This window comes from Tachyglossus aculeatus, chromosome 15, assembly GCF_015852505.1.
Source record: "Tachyglossus aculeatus isolate mTacAcu1 chromosome 15, mTacAcu1.pri, whole genome shotgun sequence".
Classification (NCBI taxonomy): domain Eukaryota; kingdom Metazoa; phylum Chordata; class Mammalia; order Monotremata; family Tachyglossidae; genus Tachyglossus; species Tachyglossus aculeatus.
Genome location: NC_052080.1, coordinates 27,141,244 through 27,153,190, shown reverse-complemented (window position 1 = coordinate 27,153,190; position 11,947 = coordinate 27,141,244). Strand labels below are relative to the sequence as shown.

General features: G+C 44.1%; 1 protein-coding gene across 1 annotated transcript; it reads right to left on the bottom strand.

Annotated features, from left to right (window-relative positions):
* Positions 1 to 472: 472 nt before the first annotated feature.
* On the bottom strand, positions 473 to 11,899 carry LOC119937703 (adenosylhomocysteinase-like). The gene is made up of 4 exons (XM_038757288.1): positions 11,810 to 11,899; positions 3,041 to 3,462; positions 2,698 to 2,815; positions 473 to 790 (listed from the first exon to the last, which is right to left on the bottom strand). Exons 2-4 carry the CDS (start codon positions 3,127 to 3,129, stop codon positions 740 to 742), a joined length of 258 nt encoding a protein of 85 aa, XP_038613216.1. The 5' UTR covers positions 3,130 to 3,462; positions 11,810 to 11,899; the 3' UTR covers positions 473 to 739.
* Between the last annotated feature and the right edge of the window lie 48 nt (positions 11,900 to 11,947).

The window sequence follows — 11,947 nt, the reverse complement described above, 5'->3', positions numbered from 1 at the left end:
GACTTGTACCTTTCATTCACCCCACCCTCAGCCCCACCACACTTAGGTAAATTGTTATAATTTATTTATTAATGCCTGTCCCCCTCCCTTGACTAAAAGCTCACCGTGGGCCGGGCACATGTCTCCCAACTCTGTTGTACTGTACTCTTCCAAGCACTTAGTACAGTGCTCTGCACACAGTAAGCGCTCAATAAATACGAATGAATGAAGAAGAGAATGGAGAAGCTGCTGTGGCTCAGTGGAAAGAGCCCGGGCTTTGGAGTCAGAGGTCATGGGTTCAAATCCCAGCTCTGCCAACTGTCAGCTGTGTGACTTTGGGCAAGTCACTTCTCTGTGCCTCAGTTGCCTCATCTGTAAAATGGGGATTAAAATTGGGAGCCCCCCGTGGGACAACCTGATCACCTTGTAACCTCCCCAGCGCTTACAGCAGTGCTTTGCACATAGTAAGCGCTTAACAAATACGGACATTATTATTAATGAATGAATAAACACCACTGATTGATTCCAGCCCTGTGCTCTTTCCACCTCTCACCTGGAGCCCTTTTAAGAACCTTTCCATGTAGTGGGCTACTTGAATATTTCTTTGCGGACTTTAACTCTGTGTGTGTGTGTGTGGTTTGTGAGAGAGACACAGAGACAGAGAAAGAGAGAGACTTTTCCCAGAGAAACAAGGTAAGAACGTGGCAAAGAAGGCTCCAGCTTCATTTTCCCCGAGGATTTGCTTTCTTAATCGGAGACACTAGAACAGCTCTGCCGGAGAGTGGGCCCAGGAGATTCCGGGTATGTGTATCTGTGGGGAGGAAGAGGGAGAGGATATGAATTACCCTTCTGACCCTCCCCGCACCCCCCTTTTCCTACTGGTAAAACTGAGGAACAGTACCCACTGCGGAGGGAGATTTGGAACAGTGCTTTGCACATAGTAAGCGCTTAACAAATACCATCATTATTATTTTTATCAAGAGCCAGGGCAGGTGAGGGCTGCACAAGTTTGGACACTGTCCTCCTGCCGCGGTTGAGCTCAGTTCTCCCCTTGGGCCGGGAATAATCATAATAATAATGATTATGATGGCATTTGTTAAGCGCTTACTATGTGCAAAGCACTGTTTTAAGCGCTGGGAAGGATACAAGGTTGTCCCACGGGGGGCTCGCGGTCTTAATCCCCATTTTACAGCTGAGGGAACTGAGGCCCAGAGAAGTGAAGTGACTCGCCCAAAGTCACGCAGCTGACAGGTGGCGGAGCCGGGATTTGAACCCATGACCTCTGACTCCAAAGCCCGGCCTCTTGCCACTTCGACTGTGAGCCCACTCTTCTAGATTGTGAGCCCACTGTTGGGTAAGGACTGTCTCTAGACTGTGAGCGCACTGTTGGGTAAGGACTGTCTCTATGTTAAGCGCTTAGTACAGTGCTCTGCACGCAGTAAGTGCTCAATAAATATGATTGATTGATTGATATGTTGCCAACTTGTACTTCCCAAGCGCTTAGTCCAGTGCTCTGCACACAGTAAGCGCTCAATAAATACAGTTGATTGATCCCATGCTTAATAAATATGATTGATTGAGCCCACTGTTGGGTAGGGACCGTCTCTATATGTTGCCAACTTGGACTTCCCAAGCGCTTAGTCCAGTGCTCTGCACACAGTAAGTGCTCAATAAATATGATTGATTGATTGATTGAGCCCACTGTTAGGTAGGGACCGTCTCTATATGTTGCCAACTTGGACTTCCCAAGCGTTTAGTCCAGTGCTCTGCACACAGTAAGCGCTCAACAAATACGATTGATTGATTGATTGATTCACGCTGCTTCTCTGATGGCAGTCAGAGATTAAGGGGTGGTATCATCCACAAGACTTGGGGGTTTATGCCTGGCAATCACTACCTCTCTGCCCTTCTTTGTTATCAAGAAAACATTTGAATTTTCCAAGTTTTGTAGTCATTAATGAACTCTCATAGGTTATATTTACTCTGGTATTAATCAATCAATCAATCATATTTATTGAGCGCTTACTGTGTGCAGAGCACTGTACTAAGCGCTTGGGAAGTACAAGCTGGCAACATATAGAGACGGTACCTACCCAGCAGTGGGCTCACAGGCTAGAAGGGGGAGACAGGGGACAAAACCAAACATACTAGCAAAATAAAATAAATAGAATAGATAGGTACAAGTAAAATAGATAAATAAATAGAGTAATAAATATGTACAAACATATATACAGGTGCTGTGGGGAAGGGAAGGAGGTAAAATGGGGGGATGGAGAGGGGGACAAGGGGGAGAGGAAGGAAGGGGCTCAGTCTGGGAGCAGCATGGGGACGCTTGATGGTGTGAGGAGAAAGTTGTATCATCATCAATCATATTTATTGAGCGCTTACTATGTGCAGAGCACTGTACTAAGCGCTTGGGAAGTACAAATCGGCAACATATAGAGACAGTCCCTACCCAGCAGTGGGCTCACAGTCTAAAAGGGGGAGACAGAGAACAAAACCAAACGTACTAACAAAATAAAATAAATAGAATAGATATGTACAAGTAAAAAATAAATAGAGTAATAAATATGTACAAACATATATACCTCTATACAGGTGCTGTGGGGAAGGGAAGGAGGTAAGATGGGGGGGATGGAGAGGGGGATGAGGGGGAGAGGGAGGAATCAATATGATGCTCCCTCGTCCAAGCGCTCTTCCCAGTCGCGGCCCGCGCACCTGAGGCTTAATGTTGACTTTCTCGGCCGCGTTGTCGTTCAGCCACTTGACGTTGAGCTCCACGTCGAAGTGGCCGACGTTGCACACGATGGCGTCGTCCTTCATCTGCTCGAAGTGCCTGCCGGGGAGACGGGGCCGGGTAAGGGGAGAGGGACCAGGGGGTGGGGAGCCCCACGGCCGGGCCCGGAAGGAGGTAAGATGGGGGGGATGGAGAGGGGGAGAGGAAGGAAGGGGCTCCTCCCGCGGCCCATCCCACCCCATCCCATCCCGATCCCCACCCGCAAAGGCTCCAAATCCACTCGGCCGTCAAAATGCGGCCCGGGGACCCAGGGGACAAACTCACCTTTCGGCCTGCGCCAGCTGGGCCTTTCCAAAGCCCAGTGTTATATCTGAAACAGGATGGCCCCACTGTTTGCCGGTTTCTCCTTCCATTCCCCCCGTGCCTTCCGTGGGGGAGAACGCCGCCTCGGGCGAGACCGGATCCCCGCCTTAACCCACCCCTGCAACCGAGGCCAGCGTCCGCGCCGGCGCCCCTCTCCTCTGCCGCATCGCTCATGGGGATCCGGCCCCGTCGGGCTGGCTCGGGCCTGCCTGCCGCTCACGTCAAGGCGGCACACGCGGTCGATTAGTGCCGCGGCTGTGGGCGTCCACCAGCTCCGGTAAAGACGACTCCGCCGCCGTCCTGGAATGGAACTCAACGGGCCGGTTGCTGTGGGATGCTTGGGGCCGGCTCATGGTCGTCTTTGACGCAGTCCCGTGACACTGCTGTAAGATTGTCAAGAAATGGATTTTTGAAAAATGGCTGATAAGGGGGCCCAGACTGAGCCCCCTTTTTCCTCTCCTCCTCCCCATTCCCCCCGCCTTACCTCCTTCCCTGCCCCACAGCACCTGTATGTATATTTGTACAGATTTATTACTCTATTTATTTTACTTGGGGGCTTAGGTGGGAAGGCCGCAGTAAAGATGGGGGGACAAATAGGGGAAGGAATGAGGGGACGACGACGGACAATGGGGCTTGAAGAATTCAGGAGGCACTGGGAACTCTTCCTCTACATGCTCTTGGGTGTCTTCCTGCTCCTGGTGGGACACTCGAATCCCCCACCTAGTCCCTTCCCTTTACCCTTTTGTGGGAGGAAGGAGATAAGAATGTTTGTTTCCCCTAGGAAAAGTGATTTTTTTTCATTTTAACTTTCATCTGCCGCCTTCCTCCAAACTTCTAGGGTGTGTGTGAGTTTTCTCATTTATTTTTGTAAGTTATATTTGCTTTTTTATGCCCTTCCTTCCTCATCCCCCTCTCCATCCCCCCCCATCTTGTATATATGTATATATGTTTGTACATATTTATTACTCTATTTATTTATTTTACTTGTCCATATCTATTCTATTTATTTTATTTTGTTAGTATGTTTGGTTTTGTTCTCCGTCTTCCCCTTTTAGACTGTGAGCCCACTGTTGGGTAGGGACTGTCTCTATATGTTGCCAATTTGTACTTCCCAAGCGCTTAGTACAGTGCTCTGCACACAGTAAGCGCTCAATAAATACGATTGATGATGATGATGACTTGTACGTATTTAGTATTCACTTTATTTTGTTAACGACGTGCATCTGGCTTTAATTCTGTTTGTTCTGACGTCTTCACACCCGTCCACTTATTTTGTTTTGTCGTCTGTCTCCCCCTTCTAGACTGTGAGCCCGCTGTTGGGTAGGAAATGTTAGGTTGCCAACTTGTACTCCCCGAGGGCTTAGTCCGGTGCTCTGCACACAGTAAGCGCTCAATAAATACGATTGATGATGATGATGATCTAGCTTTAATTCTGTTTGTTCTGACCTCTTCACACCCGTCCACTTGTTTTGTTTTGTCGTCTGTCTCCCCCTTCTAGACTGTGAGCCCGCTGTTGGGTAGGAAATGTTAGGTTGCCAACTTGTACTTTCCAAGGGCTTAGTACGGTGCTCTGCACACAGTAAGCGCTCCATAAATACGATTGAATGAGTGAATGAATGCTGAATCACTGCTAATCAAATCCGAGAGCGCTGTGCGGTTCAACCTGGCAAAGTCCAAGGAAGAGCGGGGCTATGGGGTCCTACAGCGGCGATTCCCGAAACAATCTCCGCAGGGGACAGGTCAGGAGGACCGGAGTTCGAGGTGGGAGGAGGGTGAGGCGGGGGGCAGACAGGGGACCAGGCTAATGGTCCCAACCTCAGTGTTCCTGTCTGGCCCCTGCCTTGTTCAAAGAGCCTTTGCCCTCCCTCTTTGGGTTTCAGTTTTTCTCCTGGGAAATGGGTTTAGCAGTTCTAATCGGAAAAACTGAGGCAAGAATCGATCGATCGTCTTTATTATCATCATCAATCGTATTTATTGAGCGCTTACTATGTGCAGAGCACTGTACTAAGCACTTGGGAAGTACAAATTGGCAACCTATAGAGACAGTCCCTACCCAACAGTGGGCTCACAGTCTAAAAGGGGGAGACAGAGAACAAAACCAAACATACTAACAAGATAAAATAAATAGAATAGATATGTACAAATAAATTAAATAAATAAATAAATAGAGTAAAAAAAATATGTACAAACATATATACATATATACAGGTGGGCTCACAGGCTAGAAACTGATTTTCTGTCAATTTTCTATTTTTGGAGGCCTGGAGTTAGGGCGCCCACGACTCTCCGCCTTCCCCGCCAGATCACCGCGCCTCGGGCTGATCTTGCCAACTGAATCCCACCAAAACGAGGAAAGATGCTTCTTTCTCCCAAACACCTGGCCAATGCAGCGAAGAGAAGCAGAGAAGCAGCGTGGCTCAGTGGAGAGAGCCCGGGCTTTGGAGTCAGTGGTCGTGGGTTCAAATCCCCGCTCTGCCGATTGTCAGCTGTGTGACCTTGGGCGAGTCACTTAACTTCTCTGGGCCTCAGTTCCCTCATCTGTAAAATGGGGGTTGACTGTGAGCCCCTCGTGGGACAACCTGATCACCCCTCAGTGCTTAGAACAGTGCTTTGCACATAGTAAGCGCTTAATAAATCCCATCATCATCAATGCTCACTCACCTCACAGACCCACCTTAATGACCAACTGATGAGCCTTGCCATCCTCTTAATGATGTTCAGGTTCCTGCCATCATTCCCCACCCCCGGCACAATCCATCAAATCAATCACATTTATTGAGCTCACACTGTGAGCAGAGCACTGTACCCGGTGCTTGGAAGAGTCCAACAGAACAGAGTCGGTAGACACATTCCCTGGCCACAGTAAGCTCAGAGGGGACCCAAGTTTCCTATTCACGCCACTCTTCTCTTTGAAACATAAACCAATACCTTCCTCTCCCCACCTCTTACCTAAGTAGGGCAAGCTCAAATGGCCAGAGCGGTTGGCATCTGAGTGGAGCCGACGTGCGACGTCTTTCTCATCATCATCATCATCATCATCATCAATCGTATTTATTGAGCGCTTACTCTGTGCAGAGCACTGGACTAAGCGCTTGGGAAGTACAAATTGGCAACATATAGACACTTTCTCTTGGGCTTTCTGCCAGATGAAGGGGCACTGTCGCCTTTTTGGGTTAGAAGGGTGGGGGACCAGTCCTTTTAGACTGTGAGCCCACTGTTGGGTAGGGACTGTCTCTCTATGTTGCCAACTTGGACTTCCAAAGCGCTTAGTACAGTGCTCTGCACACAGTAAGCGCTCAATAAATACGAATGATGATGACCGGGGGCCACGGGCCCGCGAGCTGCCACCCGGTGAGTAATGGCTGGGTGTTGAAGTCAATTTCCCAGGTGAAGCCAAGAGAGGGGTTAAAAATCTCCGGCTTTTCCGGGACGCCGGCTTCCTGGCTCTGCTAATAACAGCCGCCCCGCACTTATTGGCGTTTTTACCGCACCTTTCATCTAGGAATTCCAACACACGGCATCAGCTCATAAACGCGAGTTTGTGTTTCCCCGAGGGCTGCCTCCCCTTTCACGAGCAGGGAGGAGGCATCCTAGGCAGAGAGGAGAAGCAGGTTCACAGCGGGAAGCCGGCCCCCACCCTCCTCCGAGCTCGCGTAGTAAGCGCTTAATAAATGCCATCATTATTATTATTATTATAAATCGAATAGCCTTAATGGCAGGGGCAAGCTAGAGATTGAAACAGTTCACACTAACAAAATAAAATAAATAGAATACATAGGAACAAGTAAAATAAATAAATAAATAAATAGAGTAATAAATACGTATAAACATATATACAGGTGCTTATACAGGTGCGGGAGCCACTAAATCGCAGATCCCACGGTAAAGCACGCCCCAGCAGAGCCCCCTAATGAGCACCATTAACAACGATAATAATGATAATGACGATAACTGGGATATTTAAAGTGCTTAACCGGGTAGACAGAAGCTAATCGTCATCATCATCATCATCATCAATCGTATTTATTGAGCGCTTACTGTGTGCAGAGCACTGGACTAAGCGCTTGGGAAGTTCAAATTGGCAACATCTAGAGACAGTCCCTACCCAACAGTGGGCTCACAGTCTAAAAGGGGGAGACGGAGAACAAAACCAAACATACTAACAAAATAAAATAAATAGAATAGATATGTACAAGCAAAATAGAGTAACAAATATGTACAAACATATATGTACAAATATGTACAAACATATATATGTACAAACATATATACAGGTGTACAGGCTAATATATATGTATATATATACACATCATCATCATCATCAATCGTATTTATTGAGCACTTACTGTGTGGAGAGCACTGTACTAAGCGCTTGGGAAGCACAAATTGGCAACATATACAGTCCCTACCTCATCTGTAAAATGGGGATAAACACTGTGAGCCCCCCGTGGGCCAACCTGATCACCTTGTATCCTCCCCAGCGCTTAGAACAGTGCTTTGCATGTAGTAAGCGCTTAACAAATGCCACCATTATTATTATTATTATTAAAAGGGGGAGACAAAACCAACATACTAACAAAATAAGAGATAGAATAATACATATATATTAGCAACCAATAACAATGAAGGCACTTGCTACTATGTGCGAAGGGGGAGACGGACAACCAAAAACACTAACTAAATAAAACAGATAGAATAATACATATATATTAGCAACCAAAAACAATGCAGGCACTTGCTACTATGTGCGAAGGGGGAGACGGACAACCAAACATACTAACAAAATAAAACAGATAGAATAATCCATATATATTAGCAACCAATAATAATGAAGGCACTTGCTACTATGTGCGAAGGGGGAGACGGACAACAAAACATACTAACAAAATAAAACAGAATAATACATATATATTAGCAACCAATAATAATGCAGGCACTTGCTACTATGTGCGAAGGGGGAGACGGACAAGAAAACAAACTAACAAAATAAAACAGATAGAATAATACATATATATTAGCAACCAATAACAATGCAGGCACTTGCTACTATGTGCGAAGGGGGAGACGGACAGCAAAACATACTAACAAAATAAAACAGATAGAATAATCCATATATATTAGCAACCAATAATAATGAAGGCACTTGCTACTATGTGCGAGGGGAGAGACGGACAACCAAACATACTAACAAAATCAATCAATCAATCGTATTTATTGAGCGCTTACTATGTGCAGAGCACTGTACTAAGCGCTTGGGAAGCACAAATTGGCAACACATAGAGACAGTGCCTACCCAACAGTGGGCTCACAGTCTAAAAGGGGGAGACAGAGAACACAACCAAACATACCAACAGAATAAAATAAATAGGATAGAAATGTACAAGCAAAATAAATAAATAACAAAAACAAACTAACAAAATAAAACAGATAGAATAATCCATCTATATTAGCAACCAATAATAATGCAGGCACTTGCTACTATGTGCGAAGGGGGAGACGGACAAGAAAACATACTAATAAAACAGACAGAATAATACATATATATTAGCAACCAATAATAATGTAGGCACTTGCTACTATGTGCGAAGGGGGAGACGGACAGCAAAACATACTAACAAAATAAAACAGATAGAATAATCCATATATATTAGCAACCAATAATAATGAAGGCACTTGCTACTATGTGCGAGGGGAGAGACGGACAACCAAACATACTAACAAAATCAATCAATCAATCGTATTTATTGAGCGCTTACTATGTGCAGAGCACCGTACTAAGCGCTTGGGAAGTCCAAATTGGCAACACATAGAGACAGTCCCTACCCAACAGTGGGCTCACAGTCTAAAAGGGGGGGACAGAGAACAGAACCCAACATACCAACAGAATAAAATAAATAGGATAGAAATGTACAAGTAAAATAAATAAATAACAAAAACAAACTAACAAAATAAAACAGATAGAATAATCCATATATATTAGCAACCAATCATAATGAAGGCACTTGCTACTATGTGCGAGGGGGGAGACGGACAAGAAAACACACTAACAAAATAAAACAGATAGAATAATCCATATATATTAGCAACCAATCATAATGCAGGCACTAGCTACTATGTGCGAGGGGAGAGACGGACAACCAAACATACTAACAAAATCAATCAATCAATCGTATTTATTGAGCGCTTACTATGTGCAGAGCACTGTACTAAGCGCTTGGGAAGTCCAAATTGGCAACACATAGAGACAGTCCCTACCCAACAGTGGGCTCACAGTCTAAAAGTGGGGGACAGAGAACAGAACCAAACATACCAACAGAATAAAATAAATAGGATAGAAATGTACAAGTAAAATAAATAAATAACAAAAACAAACTAACAAAATAAAACAGATAGAATAATACATATATATATTAGCAACCAATCATAATGAAGGCACTTGGTACTATGTGCGAGGGGGGAGACGGACAAGAAAACACACTAACAAAATAAAACAGATAGAATAATCCATATATATTAGCAACCAATAATAATGAAGGCACTTGCTACTATGTGCGAAGGGGGAGACGGACAGCAAAACATACTAACAAAATAAAACAGATAGAATAATCCATATATATTAGCAACCAATAATAATGAAGGCACTTGCTACTATGTGCGAGGGGAGAGACGGACAACCAAACATACTAACAAAATCAATCAATCAATCAATCGTATTTATTGAGCGCTTACTATGTGCAGAGCACTGTACTAAGCGCTTGGGAAGTCCAAATTGGCAACACATAGAGACGGTCCCTACCCAACAGTGGGCTCACAGTCTAAAAGGGGGAGACAGAGAACAGAACCCAACATACCAACAGAATAAAATAAATAGGATAGAAATGTACAAGCAAAATAAATAAATAACAAAAACAAACTAACAAAATAAAACAGATAGAATAATCCATCTATATTAGCAACCAATAATAATGCAGGCACTTGCTACTATGTGCGAAGGGGGAGACGGACAAGAAAACATACTAACAAAATAAAACAGACAGAATAATACATATATATTAGCAACCAATAATAATGTAGGCACTTGCTACTATGTGCGAAGGGGGAGACGGACAGCAAAACATACTAACAAAATAAAACAGATAGAATAATCCATATATATTAGCAACCAATAATAATGAAGGCACTTGCTACTATGTGCGAGGGGAGAGACGGACAACCAAACATACTAACAAAATCAATCAATCGTATTTATTGAGCGCTTACTATGTGCAGAGCACTGTACTAAGCGCTTGGGAAGTCCAAATTGGCAACACATAGAGACGGTCCCTACCCAACAGTGGGCTCACAGTCTAAAAGGGGGGGACAGAGAACAGAACCCAACATACCAACAGAATAAAATAAATAGGATAGAAATGTACAAGCAAAATAAATAAATAACAAAAACAAACTAACAAAATAAAACAGATAGAATAATCCATATATATATTAGCAACCAATCATAATGCAGGCACTTGCTACTATGTGCGAAGGGGGAGACGGACAACAAAACACACAAACAAAATAAAACAGATAGAATAATCCATATATATTAGCAACCAATAATAATGCAGGCACTTGCTACTATGTGCGAAGGGGGGAGACGGACAACAAAACATACTAACAAACAGATAGAATAATCCATATATATTAGCAACCAATAATAATGCAGGCACTTGCTACTATGTGCGAAGGGGGAGACGGACAACCAAACACACTAACAAAATAAAACAGATAGAATAATACATATATGTTAGCAACCAATAATAATGCAGGCACTTGCTACTATGTGCGAAGGGGGAGACGGACAGCAAAACACACTAACAAAATAAAACAGATGATAGAATAATACATATATATTAGCAACCAATCATAATGAAGGCACTTGGTACTATGTGCGAGGGGGGAGACGGACAAGAAAACACATTAACAAAATAAAACAGATAGAATAATACATATATATTAGCAACCAATAATAATGAAGGCACTTGCTACTATGTGCGAAGGGGGAGACGGACAACAAAACACACAAACAAAATAAAACAGATAGAATAATACATATATATTAGCAACCAATAATAATGCAGGCACTTGCTACTATGTGCGAAGGGGGGAGACGGACAACAAAACATACTAACAGATAGAATAATCCATATATATTAGCAACCAATAATAATGCAGGCACTTGCTACTATGTGCGAAGGGGGAGACGGACAACCAAACACACTAACAAAATAAAACAGAATAATCCATATATATTAGCAACCAATAATAATGCAGGCACTTGCTACTATGTGCGAAGGGGCAGACGGACAACAAAACACACTAACAAAATAAAACAGATAGAATAATACCTATATATTAGCAACCAATAATAATGAAGGCCCTTGCTACTATGTGCGAAGGGGGAGACGGACAAGAAAACACACTAACAAAATAAAACAGATAGAATAATACATATATATTAGCAACCAACAATAATGCAGGCACTTGCTACTATGTGCGAAGGGGGAGACGGACAAGAAAACACACTAACAAAATAAAACAGATAGAATAATCCATATATATATTAGCAACCAATAATAATGCAGGCACTTGCTACTATGTGCGAAGGGGGAGACGGACGACAAAACACATTAACAAGATGAAATAAATGAAATCGTAAATCTGTACAAATGACGGGATGTCACAAATTACCTTACGGGGAGTGAGGCCCTGAGGGGCTGAGGCGGGGGCCGCCATTTCCCAATGGAACCTTCCACCGCCCCCCCCGCCGCCCATCCCACTTGGATCCGGCCGCTCCTTCGGACTACAAATCCCGCCGGGCGCGGCGGT